This window comes from Odocoileus virginianus, chromosome 3 (assembly GCF_023699985.2).
Source record: "Odocoileus virginianus isolate 20LAN1187 ecotype Illinois chromosome 3, Ovbor_1.2, whole genome shotgun sequence".
In the NCBI taxonomy this organism is placed as follows: domain Eukaryota; kingdom Metazoa; phylum Chordata; class Mammalia; order Artiodactyla; family Cervidae; genus Odocoileus; species Odocoileus virginianus.
The window spans coordinates 49533184-49554417 of NC_069676.1; the positions used below are offsets into that span (position 1 = coordinate 49533184).

The 21234-nt window shown below is 47.8% G+C and overlaps 1 protein-coding gene across 4 annotated transcripts in view; it reads left to right on the forward strand.

Moving 5' to 3' along the window:
• The window catches only part of DELE1 (DAP3 binding cell death enhancer 1), a 46909-nt gene extending 28874 nt beyond the window's left edge, over positions 1-18035 (forward strand). The window contains exons 3-15 of one of the 4 annotated variants that reach the window (XM_020902870.2): positions 2268-3690; positions 4354-4468; positions 4559-4682; positions 6236-6383; positions 7872-8033; positions 8288-8376; positions 8477-8573; positions 11347-11489; positions 12639-12797; positions 12891-12983; positions 15346-15505; positions 16455-16697; positions 17459-17632. In XM_020902870.2, coding sequence (XP_020758529.2) covers positions 3660-3690; positions 4354-4468; positions 4559-4682; positions 6236-6383; positions 7872-8033; positions 8288-8376; positions 8477-8573; positions 11347-11489; positions 12639-12797; positions 12891-12983; positions 15346-15505; positions 16455-16696 — 1563 coding nt within the window. In that variant the 5' untranslated portion in view covers positions 2268-3659 and the 3' untranslated portion in view covers position 16697; positions 17459-17632. Of the gene's footprint in view, positions 1-2267; positions 3691-4353; positions 4469-4558; positions 4683-6235; positions 6384-7871; positions 8034-8287; positions 8377-8476; positions 8574-11346; positions 11490-12638; positions 12798-12890; positions 12984-15345; positions 15506-16454; positions 16698-17458 lie in introns of all 4 variants that reach the window. The other 3 variants (XM_020902869.2, XM_070465541.1, XM_070465542.1) reach the window with 3 other exon arrangements.
• The last annotated feature ends 3199 nt before the right edge of the window (positions 18036-21234 follow it).

Below are 21234 nucleotides of genomic sequence, written 5' to 3' on the forward strand. Positions count from 1 at the left end.
TATCCTTCCTTCTTTGATGCTCTCCAGACAGAGTTGAGACATGGGGTAGGGGTGGGGACTATATAAGACTTTGTGATCTGGTCTCACTTACCTCTCCAGACTAAAGGGCTATTGCTATCCCATACCACCCCTGCCCTAGCTATAGCCTATAGATCTTAAATTTTGCTCTCTTTGCCTCCCTGGGCCTTCATACCGGTTGCTTACCCTTCCTGAATTGTGTTTTCCCATCCCTTCTTCATCTGATTAGTTTCCATGCCTCATCATTCAGTTTCATAGTTTAGAGGTCACTGCCTCCAGGAAGTTTTCCTGACTTCCATAACTAAGTTATGAGCCTCCCCTGGGTGTTTCCATAGCACTCTGTACTTTCTCTACATTCCCTAGTATTCATGCCCTTTTGTCTTCCCCTCAAACACTGATGCTCGGATGACCCTGTGAATTGCTTTAACCAACAGAGTGAAGAAGTGACCCAGGGTAGGTTCCAGGACTAAACCTGAAGAAGCCTGGCAGTTTCCACTTCTGTACATTTAAAAGCTCTGAGCCACTATTTATGAAGTTCAGCTACCCAGCTGGGACTACATGGAGAAAGAGGCCTAGTTGAGCCTTCATATGACTCCAGCCCCAGCTGCCATCTGACTGCCACCTCAGTCATGACAGACCCCAAGTGAGACTAGCAAAATTGCCCAGCTGAGCCCAGTCAATTCATAGAACTGCGAGAGATAATAACATGATTGTTTTAAGCCACTAAATTTTGGAGAGTTTGCTGTGCTGCAATATATAACTAAAGGACAATTTGGGATTTTAATTGTCTATGAGTTTGCTTACCCTGCCAGACTATTCCATGAAGGCAGGGGCCACATCCAGTTTTTAAAAATTGTTATATACTCAGGACATTCCCCAACACAGAATAAGGTCTCATATATTTGATGAATGCAAATAAGAACATCTACAGAATGAAGGCAACAACAAATGTCTAGAATATTCAGTGTGTTGACTATACAATGATATCAACAAAAGGTGATTAACTGGACATCTGGGCAGTAAGTTCCCAATGTAAGTGGGATAGCTTACCTTTATAGAAGAATTTGCAGAGCAACCTTGGGAGCAGAAGAGAAAGGCTAATGGTTTGGGCCTGGAAGTTCAGGCCAAGGAAAAGGCAAGGGAACAAAGGTGTCATCCCCGATAGTACTCCCCGGGGCAGCACTAAATAGGTGATCTGGCATATCAGTGAGGACTGCAGCTGCCCTCGCCAAGTACCCCTCACTCACATGGTCTGTTAGTGTTCACAGGCTTCTAGCGACAAGAGACACCGAAATGCCATTCTACAAATAGGACTAGACATCATCTTCAAAATTTTTCAACTCACTTTAAACACGGAGGGCCTTCAGTGTATGTGGAACGAATACATTTCCGCTCAAATCAATAAATCCCATGACTGAGGTCTGGTGGTCCTGTCTGAAATAATCATCAGCACAAAGTGTCTAGTCAACTCAATGGGTATCTTTCGAACACCTTCTGTAGGTTGACAGTTTGTGTCAAGCCTTCTATGGGACACAAAATGGGAAAATGCCATCCCTGCCCTGAGGGAGAGAACAGGGGAGACTAGACTTACACAAGTGAGATAATTAAATAACAGGACAACATATAATTACTGCTAAATTGTGTGGTAAGAAACGAAGTGCTACAGGAATTGGGAAAAGTGGAGAACAGCAAGGGCTCGAACAGTTGAGGAGTTGTCACTAAAGAAATGGAGGTGGCTGAGCCTTAAAGGAATGAAACCAGCTCTCCCTCATCTCTCGCTGAAAGGAAGGAGGCAGAAGTTCTTAGGAGGAAGAAGAGACCTGAACCAGCATGCTTGTTAATTTACTTTGATGCAGCAACACAAGGAATGTGAAAGGTGGCTGCCCCAAATTCCAAAGCGAGCATGTTTCTGAAGTTTCCCAATATTCGCACTTCTAGGCCTTTATCAGTTTCTTGTGCGTGCAAGCCTTTTTCCCTTCTCCCTTCACCTGGTGAATTCTTACTCGTATTTAAAGGTCCAGCTCAAATGCAACTCCTTTTCTGAATTCTCCCACAGTATCCAATAATCCAGTGCTCATGCTTCCATTGAAACGTGTCTATGCCTTTGGCCTACTCACTTCCTCTATTGCTGCATTAACACCAACTTAAACTTACTAGGCTTTTACTATCTGTTGGGAACTAAACATTTAAAATGTGTTATTCAAGCCTCACAACAACTGCATGAGGTTATTATTTTTCCTATTTTATAGATCAAGAACCCAAGGCTTAAAGTGGTTAAGTAAACTGCCCAAGAATACGAAACAGGAAGTAAGGAGGCTGGGATTGGAACCATTTGTGGAACTCCAGAAAAGAGAGGGAAAGTGAAGTCGCTCAGTTGTGTCTGACTCTTTGGGACCCCATGGACTGTAGCCTACCAGGCTCCTCAGTCCACGGAATTTTCCAGGCAAGAGTACTGGAGTGGGTTGCTTCAGAGGCCACTCTTAAAATACTAGACCATGTCTTCCTGGAGGCTATAAATGCCTTTTACTCAACAGTCTTCTCAGATTCTAGGACGGAGGCTGACACATGGCTCAAAATTTGCCAAACAAATCAATACACCTGTCATAACACATGCCTGGGTCTAAAGGTAGGTACGCCCCCTCCCCCCAGGTACTCTTGTACCTCAGATAGAGACTTCCACCAACCCAGAAGTCACCTGCCAGGGAAAAAGGTGGAGGGAGAAAGTGTGAGCAACTTACATTTGAATTTGAGATCCTTTATTTCATGGATTCAACTGTGGGAAAAGAGGATTGATTCTTTGCCCAACAAAAGAATACACAGATAAAACTGGCTTAGACTGAAGATAAGAGCTCTGATTAACAGGCGGCTAGGAGGGGGCCAGTCTCCTCTTTGAAAGCAGCAATTCAAACCAGAAATTTGTTCCTGTCAAACCAGGAAGGAACAGGCGAGATCACTCCATCTGACCCTATAATGGGGCAGAGAGGCACTGACAAAGGAGGGGCTCGGCCGGAGGCTACACAGTGAGACAAAGCGGAGCCAGAGCCGAACCGGAACCCCACGTGCAGTTTTTGATCTCCCATCAAGTCGACCCGGGTCTGCAACTCCAAGCTGATGGCCTTGGGCGGAAAGCTCGGACTACTGTTTTACTCCGACGCAACCTAAGGCTCCTCTCCTCCACCCACTAGGTCTGGTGTCTCCCACCTCCTCCAGCCTAGGGGCATGGGGAAGATTGGTCCCCCTCGAGCCTCCAGGGGGTCTGCAAGGTCGTCAAGCACCACGGAGGCCGCTCTCGCCCCGCTTCTCAACGGTCGTTTCTGAGGCGGTTCAGCTTCGCCACCTGCCACCCCGTGTCTCTGTGTGATCTTTCTTGTGCAGCGAGCAAATGACTCTTCTACGGGATGCTGGGCCCACATCCCCGTGCCCTTGCAGCACTTCACCTCTCTGCTACCCCCAAATACGCCTACACCCCCACTTCCTTTCGCTGATTGCCGTCCTTCCGGCTGGGCTCCCTTCTAATTGGCTGGCGGCAAGCTTCCTAAGGGACTCGGCCACTCGGAGGGCGCCACAGCGGCCACTCTAGCCGCTGTCCCGTGGTTTGGCCTCCCTCTTTCAGCCGCGAGCTCTATGGTGCTGGCGACGACATGTGGCGGCTGCCGGGACTCCTGGGCCGAGGTAAGGGCCGTCGGAGCCCCGGGTCTTAAATGGTACCTGAGACTTGGAACTGAGGAGGCAGCGGCCAGGAGGACCAAGCCAAAAGCAATAGTGGGCGGTGCTAGAGCGGAGGAGAGGCAGCGTCGTAAGGGGCGGGGCTACAATCTGTGTCAAGGGGTCTTTGGAGTTTGAGGTGTGGCTAGTGGGAAGAAGGTGGAGCGTAGAGCCTAGGAGTTGGTGGAGCTATTGGAAGGGGAGGAGTCAGGTAACCGGAGACTGTGCGCGAAGTCCTGGAAAGATGAGCAGAGTAGGCGGAGCCAATGGAAAGACGCGAGATTTATGGAGACGAGGAGCGCCAAACTGAGCGAGAGTTTCTGTTTGAATGAATGGTCGTTTTAGAACAGTGGTTATCAGAAGTAAACTAGAAATCACCCAGGGAGCTTTTTCAAAACAGCTCAACCCTGAATGATCCTGGTTTGTTTGGTTCTGGGGTGGCACCCTGGAATCTGTTGTAGGCAAAAGATTCTTACGTGTATCCTTGTTAAAGAACCTCTGCAGAAGCAAGTGCCAGTGTTTCCTGGGTTCCTGGGGTGGGGCTCTGTCAAGGGTCAGAGGGAGGACTGGTGGATACGTCCTTGCCTCAATCCCGTTCATGTCAAAGTGACTGATCCTTGCTCTGTACAGCTCTTCCCCGTCTCCTGGGACCTGGCTTTCGTGGGGTGACCCCCAAGTCCTCCAGCCCAGATGGGCCTCAGGCTACCTCCTCCAACCTGCTGGTTCCTGTGCCCAGTTTTGACAGGTGAGATACTGCCATTCTGTCACCCATGTGCTCCCTAGTCTCCCTCTATCCTCACTTAGGCCAGAACTTGATAGCCTCTGTTACATCTAGGTCCAGCCCCCACTGCCCTGGCCCAGGCACAAGCAGGGGCCCAAAGTCCCATGGATGGAAGGATGCCTTCCAGTGGATGTCTCCTCGTGGCTCCCAGAACACATTGTGGGATGCCATATCATGGGTAAGGCTTCCCCGGTCCTTTCCTTGACCTTCATGGTGGATGAGAATGATCCTGTTTGGAAGTGTAGCCTAGAAACAAGAGCTAGGGCATCAATGTGCCCACACTCAAAATTTGAGTAACCCATGGTGTTGGAGCATATTTGGGGAGATATTGCTGATCCTGTTCCCCCTGCTCCACATGTATATAATCCTTCTTTCATTCAGTAAACATTTATTGAACACCTTCATTGAGTCAGGCATTTTTTGCTAGGCCTTAGGAACATAGCAGAGAACAAGGTAGATATGATTCTTACCTTCATGACACTTCCCAACTAAATATTACTAAATAGCAAACTTTTAATTTATTAATAGATTCTCTGTAGATTATCTTATTTAATCCTTACAAAGCTTTACAGAGAAAATATAATATTCATTTTATAGATGAGGAAACTCAGGCTCTGAAAGTTTAGGTAACACTCTTATGAGCACACAGCTATTAAGTAGAAGAACCAGATTTTACTCTGGAGCTCATGCTGTTAGCTACTATGGTCTGTACCTTGGTTGCTGTATCTAGTATAGCTTGTAAAAGCACTCAGTACACATCCTAACCTGTAACAGTTACTTAGTAAATATTTGTTGACTCTGATCTATAAAGGCAGAGGTTTAGTAACATGGGCTGACAGGAGGTCTATCAGGGCAGAATCTTTGACTCTCAGGTTCTGTTTTGTTTTGTTTTGTTTTGTTTTTTTTCAGGTTCTGTTTTTAAGATACCCTAAATGAAGTTGACACTCACATCATTCTCATGTTCATATTTTCTCATCCCTCTCACTTTCTTTTTTTTTTTTGCCCCTCCCCCCCTCTCACTTTCATGCTATGTACTTTGGGCAGGAGGTTTCACCTCTCTGAACCTCAGGTGTTTAACCTTTAATTTGGTGTCATCAGCAAAGCTGAGCCTGAAATGTCTCCACACCAAGGGCACTTCTCTCTGGGGGAGCTGTGGCCTAGGGGCATAACACATCCTGGAGAGGCTAGTGTTTTCCCATTTTGTCAATGATATGAACCCTAGGGTGATCCTGTAGTGAGTCCTTCTAGAAACTGGGTCTGGATCTCAGGGGTCCTGATATCACTCCTGAGCTCTGTCACTACTGCCCATGTGAAAAAGCCTGACCTTGTTTATTCAGTCACTCACTCATGCATCTATTCAACATTTATTTATTAGTGCTATATATATTAGGTGCCTGTATCTACTAGATTAGATAGATAGATAAGTCTATATCTACTAGACTATATCTATGGTCTACTAGGAATACATAGGTGAGCAAAACAGACATGGTTCCTGCCCTTGTAGTGCTTAGAGACTAACAGGAGAGACAGACCTTGATGGATAATTGCAGAGATGACTGTTTAAGTACCAGTGTGATCTGCGTTCCACAGGGGAAGTTTGGGTGCTTGTGAGAGTGTGTAGTGGGCAAGCGGCCACAGCCAGAAATCAGGAAAGGCTTATCAAGGGAGTGACATTGGACTGTAGGAGTTGATCGATGGAGAGCTGTGTCCATTATATGCTGTCTCCCCCAGGGCACTCTGGCCGTGTTGGCCCTGCAGCTGGCGAGGCAGATCCACTTCCAGATGTCCCTTCCAGCAGGACCTTGGCGAGTGGAGCACTGCTCTTGGTACAGTCCGCTGGACCGCTTCCTCTCATCTCCCTTGAGGCACCCTTGTTCCTGTGAGTTCTCAGTCCCAGGGATAGGAGGGCTGGGCTGGGACTGGGCCAGGAAGCATCTCTGGACACACCTCAGGAAAGAGCCATCAGAGGCTCCTTGCCTTTCCTATCTGCAGTCAGAGGAAGGGGAATGGGAGGAAGTTCTATCCACCCAGGGTGTGGGCCACACCTGCCTCCAGGGTCCTCCCATGTCCTCCCCTCACCTTCCGTGGAGGGAGTCATGCAGGGGTCCAAATTCTAGGTATGGCTCCCTGCCCAATTCTCAGCCAGTTAGGTTATTCTCTGGTTAGTTAGTCATTAAAAAGTGAATCTTTGTAGTGGTGGCTTTGTCACTAAGTTGTGTCCAACTTTTGCGACCCCATGGACTATAGCCCACCAGGCTTGTCTGTCCATGGGATTTTCCAGACAAGAATACTGGAATGGGTTGCCATTACCTTCTCCAGGGGATCTTCCTGACTCAGGAATCGAATTCTGGTCTCCTGCATTGCAAGCAGTACCCCTGCATTGCTGGTGGATTCTTTACCAACTGAGCCACCTTATTGAATGGCTATCATGTGCCATGGTACAGAGGCAGTGCAGTGTAGTGTAATGGTTACAGGTCTAGAGTCACATTGTCAGGATTCCAGCCCAGAACTGCTGAAACTAGTTTTGTGTCCCTGGACAAATCACTTAAAAAACAAAAAACAAACTTACTTATTTTTAGCTGTGTGCAGTACTCAGTGCCCTAGAGCATGTGGGTTCTTAGTTCCCAGACCAGGGGTCAAATGTGTGTTCCCTGCATTGGAAGGTGGATTCTTAATCACTGGACCACCAGGGAAGTCCCTGGATGAGTCACTTAACTTCCCTGTGCCTCAGTTTCTTCACCTGTAAAATGAGGAAATAATAAAACACACCCCATAGGTTTCTTGGAAGGACTAAATGAGTCAATACATGTGGAGAACTTAGAACAGTGCCTGGCATGTAGTAAGCACTCAGTAAGTATCACTTTAAGTTCTTGCCTTTATTATTATTACTACAATCATTATGAATATTACCATCAAACCAAGTGCTAAGTGCCAGGCTAGAAGAGTGAATAAAGTAGATGCCCCCCTGTGGCTGAAAGAATTGAAGCCGAGGAGAGATTTATGCTTGAGGGATGTGGGTATCAGCAGAAATGTGGGCCCCTTTCCACCCCAAGGGAGGGAAGCCAGCCAAGGAAATGGAGGAGGAGGCATATGACAGACATTTCTCAGGAGTTTCCAGATTCTTCCTTTGGTCCCTAAAATCTCAGGGAGGGCTCAGTCAATCCCAGTAGGGTAAACTGATCCCCTTCTCTCTTTTTTTAAAAAATTTTATTTATTTGGCCGTATCACATGTGGGATCTTAGTTCCCTGACCAGGGATCAAACCCACACTCCCTGCATTGGAAGCACAGAGTCTTAACCACTGGACCGCCAGGCAAGCCCTGAACTGATCCCCTTCTAATGTGACTGTTCTCACTGGCTCTTTCTAGCACTGCGGAGACACATTCTGCCTAGCTCTGATAGCCCAGCTCCCAGGCACACTGGCCTCGGGGAACGCAGACTGGGCCAGGAAGAACCCTCCACTCAGCCCAAGAGCATCTCTTCACCCAGCTCCTTGAGAGCAGCTAGGCATCAGGATCCCTCTGAGGAAGGTATGGCCCCAGCTACTAAAAGCAGAAGGCTGTGGCAGGGGGGGGTGGGGGGGGGGGTGGGGAATTGGGCAGGTGGACTTTTGTTGCCGCATATGCCAGCTAAGGGAATTGTCATTCTTGTGAGTCCTCATGCTTTCTGGGGCAATTTGGAATTATTTTGGTTTTTGGCAATGGTGCTGGCTGGAAGGCTGGGGGCACTAGGAGAGTGGGAGAATAAAGAAATAACACCTTCCTCCTTTGCCTTTCCCTCACAGATCCCAGTGACATCAGCTTCCTGCATGCCAGCAGTAGCTTCAAGTCCAAGCCAAAGCCGGCCCAACCTCAGCCCACTGACGAAAAGCAGGTATTGTCCAGATGTGGCCACCTGGATCCCCGTAACATTTCCCTAGACGGGCAGCACTCCCAGGGAACTGTCCCATGATGAGTCTATGTTTCTTCCCCAGGAACAAGAGAAATCAAAAAGTCTTTCCCTCGAGGAGGCCGTGACCTCCATTCAGCAGCTCTTCCAGCTCAGTGTTTCCATCGCTTTCAACTTCCTAGGTAACTGGGTGGACCCTGCCTCAAGGAAGGCAGATGGGAAAATGGGAAAGATATGGGGTAGGTCAAATAAGGTCAGGGCAGCGAATGGTTTAATAATAACATAAACAAACATAAGAGAGTTTTTTTCTCCAAGGTATGTTGACCAAAGCTGGCATAATGGCTCAGTCGTGTCAGGGACCTCTTCTCAGTCCAGTGGTTCTGCCATTCTTAAAACAGGCTAAAGGTCCAGTTTGCCTCATATGCAAATACTAGCCAGCTGGAAGGGGGAAGGTGAGAAAGCTGAAGAACCACTCCTTCACAACTTAGAAGTTGCACACATTACTGTCCAGAATGAAGACTTGAAGTTATATGTAGTCTCAGAGGAGCCTGGGAAATGTAGTCATTAGTTGAATGACCATATGCTTACCTGGAAATTCTGTTACTGTGTAAGAAGGAGAAAAATCTTGGGATGACACTTTGAATTTTCTGCCACACTTAGGCAAATATACTCTTCTGAGGTTTGGTGCAGGCCCTCAAGTGCCCTTACTTACCCACATTTGGAGACCCAGATACCTGTCCAACATTTGTCCTATTCTCCACAGTGACTTGGCTTGTTTCAGGCCTTCTCATGTGGAGACCCAGATCCCCGGCAGCATCTCTTGGAATCTAATGGGCCTGTGGGTGAAAGGCTGGGATTCATTCAGTACAGATGTATTAAGCAGTCACCTTTGCTAAGCCCTGTTTTAGTTGTTGGCGACACGGTGATTCACAAAACAAAGTCCTTACTCTCATAGAGCTGCTGTGTGAGTTGAGGGAGAGAAAAACAATAAATTGACAAACAAAAAAGAGAATTTCAGTTGATGATAAATCTAATGGAGAAAATTACACAGGGGGATGCATTAGTGACTTGGGCAAGCAGCAGCTCTGATTTGGAAGGCCTTGACCTGACTGAATCACAGATGGAAAGATCCTTGACCTGGCTGACAAAAATAAGCCAGTCTTGTTTCCATTTAGAGAAAGCTTTCCAAGCTGAAGGAATAGCAAGTGCAAAGGTCCTGAGGCAGGATTGAGTTTTGTTTGTTTAAAGGGAAAAAAGCGTGAATGTGGCTGGAGCTCTGGGATCACCAGGAGACTAGAAAGAGATGAAATTAGAGAAATAGGCAGGGGCCAGATCAGATCAGACCTTCTGAGCCACAGTGGGTGAGACAGGAAGCCACTGGAGGGTTTTGTACTGCAACAGGAAGTGGGCAGTCATGTGATCTGATCTACTTTTTCAAAGATCTCTCTGCCTGTGGAACTCGGCTGGTGGTCTAGTGAGGTCAAGACTCTGTGCTCCCAATGCAGGGGGCGTGCGTTCGATCCCTGGTCAGGGAACTAGATTCTGCATGATTTAAGTACAGCCAAATTTTAAAAAAAAGAGAGAAAAAAAATCTCTGCCTGCTGTGTAGACAGATGTGGATCATAGGAATGCCAGAAGGGAAACAGGAAACTAGCTTGGAGCTGATGGTTAAACAAAACATGATGGTGACTTGGTCTAGGTTAGAGGCAGAGGAGCCAGTGTGGGGAATGGAGACAGGGTGGGATCCTTCGCCCTCTGGAGTCTCCTCCTCAAGGACAGAGGGCTCTGTGAACCCTCGACAGTGAGTTTTCAGGCAGCCGGGAGGTGACTCATTCACTGCTGGCTGAATGGAACCCAGCTTCCACCTCATTAGCTTTTTGTGATTTTTGATGGGCAGACAGTCTTCTGAGAATTTTCTTGCCCATTCCTTCCTTCATATACATATTCATTTATTCAGCAAGTGTTCAGCACTGTGGCAGAGCACAAAGGGAGCCTAAGCCATAATCATATTTTGCATTTGTATAGAGCTTTCACCCTATGCAGAGTTATTTCTTCTACATTCTTTTTCTGCTTCTGCCTCCAGGATTTTACAGTCTAATTGAGGAGACAGGGCTTGTACTCTCGAAACAGTTTAGTTCCTAGAAAAAGGCTTATATATGAAGTAAGTGCCAGAAGAGTGTTTAAAGCCTGAGTGTGGTCTGAAGATTCTAGAGCAGAAACAGGTTGGGACGGCCTGATGATGGAGGCAGAAAAAGGCATCCCAGGTAGGAAAAACAGACTTAGAGTTGAGAGTAGGCTGTGCCCAGCCTCTTCCCTGTTTTCCTTTTTGTTCGGGTGATAAAAAGGACACGGGCTTTGGAGCTGAGCTCTCTTATATATTATCTCTCACAGTTTCCTCATAAAGCAGGATTAACAGTATCAGCTGTATCAGTTACGTTATGTTGGTGACAAGCAGCCTAAACCCACTTTGGCTAACCTAAGCACAAAGGGAATCTATTGGGATCTATAGATTCCTGCCAAAGAATCAGAAAGAACAGGAATCAGAGAGGCTCCAGAGATCTAGGGGGCAGTAACTGAGCATCAGTGTCTGCAGAGCGCTGCCATCAGAATAACCTGCAGGAGCTGTTCTCTCTCCTGTTGCAACCAGATCAAGATTCAGATTCCTGAGAGAGGGTCTCATTGGTTGGGAAGAGCAGAGGTACATTGATTGACAGCACTAGGGGGAGGGCTGTTCCCAAAGGGAAATTAGGATGCTGTTCCCAAGAGAAGGATGGAGTACAGGAGGGCAGAACCCACGGATGTCTACGGCAAATCAGTGAAATATTCAGAGGATGGAAATACATACATGCAAAGTGTCTAGCACAAAAAAGAAAGGAAGGAGCCTCCGGGTATCTGACTAAGGATGTGGGGAAGTTCACAGAGGAAGCTGTGTTTATACCCTGTGCTTTCTTACAGGGACAGAGAACATGAAGAATGGGGACTACATGGCAGCCTTTTCTTACTTCCAGAAAGCAGCGGACCGCGGCTACAGCAAAGCACAGTACAACGTAGGCTTGTGTCACGAGCATGGCAGGGGCACCCCCAGGGACCCCAGCAAGGTACTGCACCTCCTCCTGCGTCCAGGCCCATTGCGTGTGCTGCATTGCCCATAGTGACCTCCAGAAATGAGCAGGGGGCAGGGCTTGGGAAAGTCCAGCTTCTCTCTCCAAGCCGGGAGGGAAAAATAAATGTCTCCAGCTTCTCAGAATTTAAACTCCAAACACAGGAAGGCCAAGGACCTTGTCTTTCTTCTTTGCAGCTATATCCTCATGACCTAGAATGTTACCTTGATTAATGGATTAATTAATTCTAAAAAGTAGGGTAGGCAAAGATGTTGTACATAAGAATGTTATTTCTTAGAATTGTATATGGTGGCCCAAAAAAGGGAAGCAATTTGAAGTTCCTCCAATAGAGAATTGGTTAGTAACATCTATGTTGGCCTTAAAAATGATGTACTATATCTATATTTATTTACAGGGGAAGGTATTCATGGTGTATTACTTTTTTTAAACTAGCAGCTTTTTTAACAGTTTTATTTATTTAATTTATTTATTTTTGACTGTGCTGGGTCTTCATTGCTGCATGGGCTTGTCTCTAGTTGCAGAGACCGGGGGTTGCTCTTTGTTGCAGTGCACAGTCTTCTCATCGTGGTGGCTTCTCTTGTTGCAGAACATGGGCTCTGGGGTGCACGAGCTTCCGTAATTGCAGCTCCAGGACTCTAGAGTACAGGCTCAGTAGTTGTGGCGCGTAGGCTTAGTTGCTCTGCAGTATGTAGGATCTTCTCTGACCAGGGATCGAACCTGAGTCTCTTGCGTTGGCAGGTGGATTCTTTATCACTGAGCCACCAGGATGTAGTGTTAAGTGAAAAAAAAAAAAATAGGTTACAAAATAGTGTAATTCTCTCTGTCCCTACACACACACACACACACAGATATGTGTGTGTGAATACATATATAATGTCTCTATATATGTTAATATTATAGCATATGAGGGAAGGCTGTACACTAAAATATTAACAGAGAACGATCTTCAGAAGGCAGGATTTCTTGGAATTTTGTTCCTATTTTTTACTTATTTGTATTTTCTGACTAATCTATTGATATAATGATTATATATTGTTTAATTAAAATAATTTTTTAAAACTTCATTCCAAAAAAAGGCAGCCTACAGAGTTCTCAGTTGACTGGATGTTTTTCCCTTCACCCAAGGCAGCCTTTTATTACCAATTGGCTGCCAGCCAGGGCCACAACCTTGCTCAGTATCGCTATGCAAGGTGCCTGCTACAAGACCCTGGCTCCTCATGGGACCATGAGCGGCAGAGGGCAGTGTCCATGCTGAAGCAGGCTGCAGACTCAGGCTTACGGGAGGTGAGTGCCATTGGTAGGGTCTTTCCTGGGTACTTGGGTCATGTGGAACTAGGCAGTAACCAGAATACCTTTCTCTTTCCTCCTTGACCACAGGCTCAAGCTTTCCTCGGGGTGCTTTTTACCAAGGAGCCCTACGTGGACGAGCAGAGAGCTGTGAAATATCTTTGGCTTGCAGCCAACAATGGGGTATGAGGTCTCCATATGCAGGCATGATGGGGATCAAATCGGATAAAGGAAGGGATTTGGGAATGGGTACCGTGCTTAGAAGAAGGTTGATAGGAGCATTGGGCCGGCTTCAAGCCTTAACTCTCGCTAACTTACTGTCTGCCCCTTGGGCAGGTCCAGTGGTGTGCTGGTGTCGGCTCACACCAGCGTACAAGAATTGTCGTTAGTTTGAAATCAGCTGTGGGGGGAGCATTAGCACCACGGAATTGCCAAATGCTACACAGCTGGGCTTTTCCCTTTAGAGAGCGAGTTGTTAGACATTTACTAGCATACTACTGAACTGGTCACTTGTTTTCCTCATCTCTAAGACTGGAGTAATAATGCCTGCCTGACCTGCCTACTGCTTCACAGGATTGTTGTGAGGAGCAGGATCTAACTGAGATAATAAGTGTGAAAGCACTTTGAAAAGTGCACACATAAAAGGTGTACCATCACAAGGAACTTAGTCCAGGGAAGTCAGAAGACACGTGAGGTGAAGACATCGAGCAGTTTTGGGGGTAGAGGATGTCTGGTTGTCTATGAAGTAGGGATTGGCATCCAGGTAGCATGTTCCAGAGAGCATTAGCATAAATAATAGAAGGAAAAAATGTTCAGATAGGTTCAGGAAATACTGAGTTAAACAGATATTTTTAATGCAGGAAATTTCAGAGCTTTATGTCACTGAATCACTGAAAAGACCTCTGTGGGTCTGCTGTATCCTTAAGTGTCTTTGACCAGTGTATGTATTTTTTGAGTTGTATCTTGAAGGACCAGGAGCCCTGATTTAAAGCCAGCAGTGGCCATGTACTAGAATTTCCTTACATAAGAGCTGCTGCTCCTCTTTGCTTTTCGGCCAACATGGTGATGGCTTCGGTGAACTCTTAGGCATCAGAATACTTCTCCTTTTTCACTCTGTTCACTCTGTGTTGTCCAAAGTACCTGCGGTGGTGGCATGCATGCTCAGTCATGCCTGACTCTTTGTAACCTCACGGACTTGCCTGCCAGGCTCCTCTCTCCATGGGATTTTCCAGGCAAGAATACTGGAGTGGGTTGCCATTTCCTACTCCAGGGGATCTTCCCAACACAGGGATTGAGCTCACCTCTCCTGCATTGGTAGACGAATTCTTTACCACTGAGCTACATGGGAACCCCAAAGTATCTGCAGTGCCTGTCACAAGGGGACCAGTGTCACCAAACAGTACTAGCCTCTGTGCCTGCCTTTCCATGAAATAACTGCAGAGCCTTCCTAGAGTTGGGTGGGCCTCGGGACCATGTGAGGGACCATCCTGGGGACACCCTGGCCTGTGTTAGTCACCCAGCAGGCCAGGTGGAAAAGTACACAAAGGGATGTTGAATAACACGTACGTGCATATCGGCATGGGTATTTTGACCTGACTGTGTTCTGACCTGGCCCGTAGCCATGAGTCTACTATATTTATTACAAAGACTCTGGTCTACATGTTACAGAAACTTTCCAGAAATTTGACTTTAGAAGGCAGAAGAGAAATGGAACCATGATTGGGAGACTGAATATAATGAAAATATTTATTAAGAGAGGGAGAGATTAACCATGTGGGCAATGACAAGTATGATAACAATAACACTAATCTAGACACTTGCCATGTACTGACACACCGAGTTAATAAGGTTGGTGCTGTTATTAGTCCCACTTTACAGATGAGGAGACAGGCACAGAGACATAGACTGTCATGTCTGAGGTTACACAGCTGGGAAGTGGTGAAGCCAAGACTGGAACTCAGGAATCTGGCTGTACAGACTGGGTTCCTAATGCCTACCTGATACTGCTAGTTCTCAGCGAGAGAGAGAGAGGACCCAGAGCCAAAGGCAAAGGGATAAAAGCGTTTTAACCTTTCAAAGGAGGAGGAACACGTTCTCAGTAACATAGGCTTTGTAACCATCCAGGAAGAGATCAGGAAGGCATACAGGGCTTGCAGAAGCCCAGCCTCTACCCGAAGCCCAGCCTCTACCCTCTACCAGGAGAAACAGCTCCTGGCTCTTTCAGGAAAACCTCGGGGCCTGACTCCTTGTGCTCCCATAGCAGGACTGAGTGCCTCTCGTAGACTTCGCTTCTGCACACTTTCAGTACCATCCTCAGCAAGTTTCCACACTGCTCTGGCTGGAATCACTCTGGGTGGAGGGATCCCTGTTTCCTCTGTTCTGGGTCTCTGGCTCTTCAGAGTTGAGATCCCTTGGTCCAGTGAGGGAGTCGGGGCTGGGCCTGACCCTGCAGGCCTGAAGCGCCAGCCTGCTGACTGCTGCACCTTCCTCCTGCCCAGCGTTTCAGTTCTCAGTCCTTCCTGTGTCTGTCCGTGTCTTCCTTTAGGACTCACAGAGCAGATACCACTTGGGAATTTGCTATGAGAAGGGCCTTGGGGTACAGAGGAGTCTGGGAGAGGCCATGAGATGTTACCAGCAGTCAGCAGCTCTGGGGAACACACCCGCCCAGGAGAGGCTGCGGGCCCTCTTCTCCACGGAGGCAGCAGGTACAGACGAGAATCACAGCCATCAGGTCCCTCCCTGAGCTCCGTACCCTGCGATAGAGAATTAGGTGACGGTAGCCTTCTGCCTCTCTGTTACTTCCTGCTCCAGTGGTGTGTACGAGCCCAGCTTTTTGAGTCTGACAGATCAAACCTGAGTTTTAACCCCTGCCCTGTCACTGAACTTGGATTGCATGTACTTGCACCTCTGTTTCTTCACCTCTGAAAACTCATTAGGTTGTTTATGTCCTTTAAGAGTGGAGTCTCTGTTTTCCCCAGTACTGTGGAAGTCCTGTAATCAAATCCCACCAGCCTTCAGAGTCAGATTTCCTGGGGATTCCCAGTCCCTTTGCCAGTTCCGTGGGCTGGGAAGCCTGATGTGGGGCTCAAAACCTTCACAACAGTGGGAGAACTTCTGTGATACAGTTATTTTCCAGTTTGTGGGCCACCCACCTGGCGGGTATGGGGTTTAATATTATGTGATTGTGTCCCCTCCTACCATCTCATTGTGGCTTCTCCTTTGTCTTTGGATATGGGATATCTTTTCTTGGTGGGTTCCCACATCCTCCTCTCGATGATTGTTCAACAGTTAGTTATTGGTACTCTCACAGGAGGAGATGAGGGTACATCCTTCTACTCTGCCATCTTTGAATCAGTCTCTGGAAACTCACTGAGGATTAAATGAGACGACAGCCAAGGGCTTAGCATAGCCTGGCGCATAGTAGGTGTTGAATACGTGGTGGCCTCTCAGATGACTCGTCAGGGGGGACACTATCCTGAGGCTGCCTCCGGGCCCTGACTTAGGGTCTAGGGCTCTGGGAGCCCTGCTCACCCCTGACTCACTCTGGCTGACCTGGTGAACAATACCAGGGGAGCCAAGTCCTTCAAGAAACCCTTGCTCCAAAGTAGAAGTCCAAGAACACAGGGTAAGAGTTGCTCTCCCCTCTCCTCACAGCCCCAGCGCCCGGCGACCTAGCAGTGAGAGGACTGAAGTCGTTTTCTAGCCCCTCTCTCTGCAGCCTGAACAGGAGCCTGCTGGCAGGAGCCTCTTGCCTGCCACACGCCTCCAGCACAGGGAACCTTGGCCTCCTCTGTAGAAGCGGGCATCTCCGAGCCAGCCCTGGAGCCCCCAGCAGGGCCATCCCCCGACACCCCTACCCCTTGGAAAGGAGTCTCGTCAGACTGGGTTTTGGCTAAGGTGAGATGAGATGCAGTCACCAGGACCTCTCACTGGGGCTGGAAGGAGGGGCGGGCAGGGAGGAGGTGAGATGGCAACAAAAATAGGGTGTCAGTATCCCTTTCTGGTGTGGAAATTCTGTGGGAGTGTAGGTTTTTGAGCCATTTCAAGTACATGGCTAATAGATGACTCTGATCATTTCTCAGAGGCCCACAAATGAGCTGTGGATGTATTCACAGTCATTTCTGGTCTGTGCATAAAAGATTCCTTCATTGACCTGGGGAAAACATTATACTGAAGGAGCCAGAGACCCTGGTCCTCGCCTTGGCCTTTGTCTTTGAGAAATCACTTCCCTTCCCCATGGCCTGGCCTCAGTTTCCTCAGGTTCAGACTACATCATTTTTTGCCAGCATCTGATGTGTGTGCCTCCGGTGGTTCACAAGAGGATTTTAGGTAGCATTCAAACTAATATTTTTTTGTTTTAGTATTTGTATTGTTAAGATATATTATAAAATGTGATTAGCATATTATAGTTTCACAGATATTAAAAAATAGTGAATCAAGTTCGAGAAAAACCTTGTGACATTGCATAAAGGGAGCACAGATCCCAAGAGGTGGCAAAAGTCATGCGGTGGTTCCACAAACGCCTACAGCTCAGGAAACGCTGAATCATGTTGCTTTTGTTCATCTCCACTAGATCCACGATTGTCTCCATTTCACCTTTGATTTAAAAGGAAGGAGCTTAGTGTCCAAATCCTGATGTAACTGTTTGACTTTTTCAGGCCTTCACACTTCACTCAGCCCTAAAGATGGAGCCTGCGAGTTCTCAGAGAGATACCACATCTTGAATCCCAAAGAAGAGGCCAGTTATCCACCTGCCTCCCCAAAGAACCTTAAGTACCTGGCCAGCACAGTCAAGAAGAGGGAAGTGTATAAAGACCCAGGTTCTGGCCACATCCCTTCGAAGCAGTGGCCTGACTCGCTGTGTTGTTTCCTCAACTATAGACCAAGGGCAGTGGTGTCTGCCCTCCTACCCACCAGGACTGAGGTGGGACATTTCACTGCGAAAGGCCCTTGGTGCACACTCAGGCCCGAGGAGGCAGAATGATGCCCTGTTTCTATGGGTTTGTGAGTCATCAGGCCAGGACTGGGATCCTGTCTCTTGACCCCTGGCCCAGGGCTCTTTCGCACGGTTCTCACTGAAATTTTATGTGAAAGCCTTATTTTTGTCCTGCAGACAGGAGGGAGATTGAGCCCCAGGAGTCTTGGTACCAGAGAGTGTAGATTTCGAGATCCTCATTTGTGAAAGGTTTGTGCCAGAAATGGATGGGAGTTTAATAAAAGAGATGCTGGAGATTATCTCATCACTCTTGCCCTTGAGTATGTTGGGGAAAGCCAGGGAGATGGGCAGGGGAAGCTGAAAGCTGAGGCTCCATTCTCATATCTAAACTCTCCATTAACCAATTTAAAGGGTCTTAAAAGCTTCTCCAAGAGAGCGACATAGAAAAAAATGATTTCTGAGTCAACGCTAATGACTCCAATTACTGAATTTGTGCATAGCTGTTCCCCGGCTTCTGGATGTTAGCCCAAGTTCAATAGCAGAGATGTGGTTGAGGGTGCAGGGTGGGAGGGACTGAGGACCAAGCCCCTAGGAACTGTTCAAATGGGAAAGACCACCCAGCATGGCTAGCTCCAAGTGGGGAGGATCTGGGGAGGGAAGTTCTCTACATTTCTCTCTCTGCCAGCCGCACCCCCTCCCACTTCTAGTGGTCTCGCCACTGGAGCCCTAAGCTTCCTTCAGCTCCCGCGTCTCCCCTGCTCTCTACTCACTTTCCAGGGTTGCCCCGTACACGGACCTCACCCCCCTGGTCCCCTCCTGTGACTTCCTCCCACAGATGGTTCCTTGGAAGCAGGGACTTTTTCTTTGGATTCCAGTACCCTCAGCACTTAGCATGAGGCTCCGTTGTGCAGGTAAGGGCTCAAGACACACACTGGTTAAAGCTCAGGGTTTGAAGCTAGGTAGTGCACTCATCTCTCTGCCAAAAAAAAAAAAAAGCTTCTGTGGTCAGATAAGTTTGGGAAACACTGCACTAGACATCCCCTTTTTATAGATCAGCATATTCAAGGTTCCAAGAAGTCCTGCAGTAAAGAACTCGGTTAACCGAGTGCTCCCCTCCCCAGCTCCCCTCAGATAGCTGGTGAGCCTTCCTGGGGCACCCCTGTGTAAAGTGTCACTTCCTGCCTTCCCATGGAGCCACGCTCCCCAGCCTCTTCCCCTCCTTTTGTCCCTGGGGGTTCTCTGATTATCAGCTCCTCTGGTCATGCCTGGGGCCAAGGGGCAGTTCAGACAGTCTGGGGACCCTGGGCCTCCTGTGGTGATGGCCGGGTAGGGCTCTCCCTCCCTCTCGATTGTTACAAATTAAGTACTAATCCAATCTGGCATGCCAGATACAGAGGGGGGATATTTTTAAGCTCCCGTTGTGGAGAAGGAAGGATGGAGAGTCTTGAGAGGAATGTTGTCAAGGGACCAAAAATTCTAGGCTGTTTCAGTCCCTGTGGTCTCTGTACAGCCCCAGGGGATGGGCTTCCTTGCAGCCCCTGGAACTGCTGTGCTTTTGCCATTAAAATTCCTCTATTAATGACTCATTGTCAGTGCCCTGAAAGGAAATGTGAGGGGAGGCTAGGGAGGTGGCCCCTGTTAGCAGGGCCAACCTGGGTCCAGATGACCCAATGTTGGAGCCCTGGTGCTCTCAGCAGTGAGCCCTTTGCCAAGGCTCTGCTGCCTCAGTTTCCTTATCTGGAGACGCTGTTTTCAGAGTGCCCTGCCGCTGTGGCTTCCCTGGTGGCTTAGTCGGTAAAGAACTCGCCTACAGTGCAGGAGACCCGGGTTCAATCTCTGGGTTGGAAAGATCCCCTGGATAAAGGAATGACTACCCACTCCAGTATTCTTGCCTAGAGAATTCCATGGACAGAGGAGCCTGGTGGGCTATAGCCCATGGGGTCACAAAGAGTCAGACATAACTAACACTAACTTTTCACTGAAACTGCAGACGCTGTTTGGTTCATTCTACCTTCAGTGCAGGGCATTTAGCAAATGTTCAGTAAATTTCATTCAGTGAATGAGTGATTCTATGCATTATCTTCTCTCCACCTAACATCAGCCAGTGCCAAGACTACCCAACACATAGGAATTGCTTTAAAATGTTTAAGTGAGTCCGTGTACCCCTCCCCCCACTGCCATTCCTAGTGCTACTTCTGACCCTTTGTAATTACTCATAAATACAAAATGTTTGTTGAATGAATGTTTCTGATCATGCCTCCCACCCCTGACTCACTATATTGTACCCACTTACTCAGTAGGGACTAGAAAATACTGACCTAGTTTCTAGGTGCACACTGCATGCCAGGCTGAGCCTGTGCTGAAACTTCCCCTCCTCTTCCTGTCTTGCTGTGTTGGGGATTCGGTTCTCTCCAGAGTCCCAAGGGTGGTAGTTGCTATATCCCTCTCATTTCAGTCAGAGCAGAGGTAGGGTCAGTGAGCTGCCAAGCTGAAGTTGGGTGACAGACAGGGAGGCTGCCTGTCAATCTCGAAACTGCCCCCGGGCTCCAAGTGAGCACCGCGTTGTGGCGCTCCTAGTGCTGGAGAATGGCTGACTATTGATAAAAAAAATATGTGCCCCTGCGCTTTCCAAATTAAGACGACATTTAACCGAGTGCTCGCTAGCTCGCCTGCGCCTTCAGTCTCCCAGGGGACAGAGCCCATCTTGGTGAAAGATGTTTGAGCATGTCCAAAGCCTCAGCTCTGACATCTCAGCTGATGTCAAGAAGTTTCTGTAACCTTTCCGTTCAGCACACTCAGTTCTATCAGCATATGCACTGTCTCACTCTCAACTGTTTCTTGGGGGAAAGGGCTGGCATCAGACCTTGGAGGGGTTGCAAGGTTTGGGCAAGAGCACCAAGGCTCACCAACATACACCCCAGCCCTGATCAAAGGTCGGTTGCCTCAGAAACAGCTCTACCTACAAGTTCTTCAGATTCTGTGGGAAATCGAGGATCACAGTGGTCCTTAATCTTATTTAGGTCACAGACCCCTTTGAGAATCAGATGAAAGCACTGTCTCCTTCTCATGGAAAAGTACGCATCCTCCCAATTTTGCATGCCATTCAGCAGATCCTTAGATCCCAAAGCTCGACCAGGAACCCCAGGTTAAGGACCCTTGATATATCAGAAAGAACATCATCTGAATTTCAGATGTAGAAGCTAGCTCTGCCACAAGCCTGCTGTGTGGCTCTGGGCCAGTCAGTCCTTTCTGTCTTGCTATTTCTTGGCAATAAAGCATTCAGACTCCTTGTGATTAAAACTGCCTGTCTGTGGAGGTTTAGTGACTTAGAGCAGTGCTGCTTACCTTTTTTATAGGTCACATGTTCCTTTGAAAATCTGATAACTCTGTATCTTCTGCCTAGAAAAAAAGCCTGTACACAAAGTTTTGCCTAGTATGCAGGGGTTCTAAGGACTACAGATTTAGGTCTTTTGAACTAGAGGGAGGCAGTGATCCAAT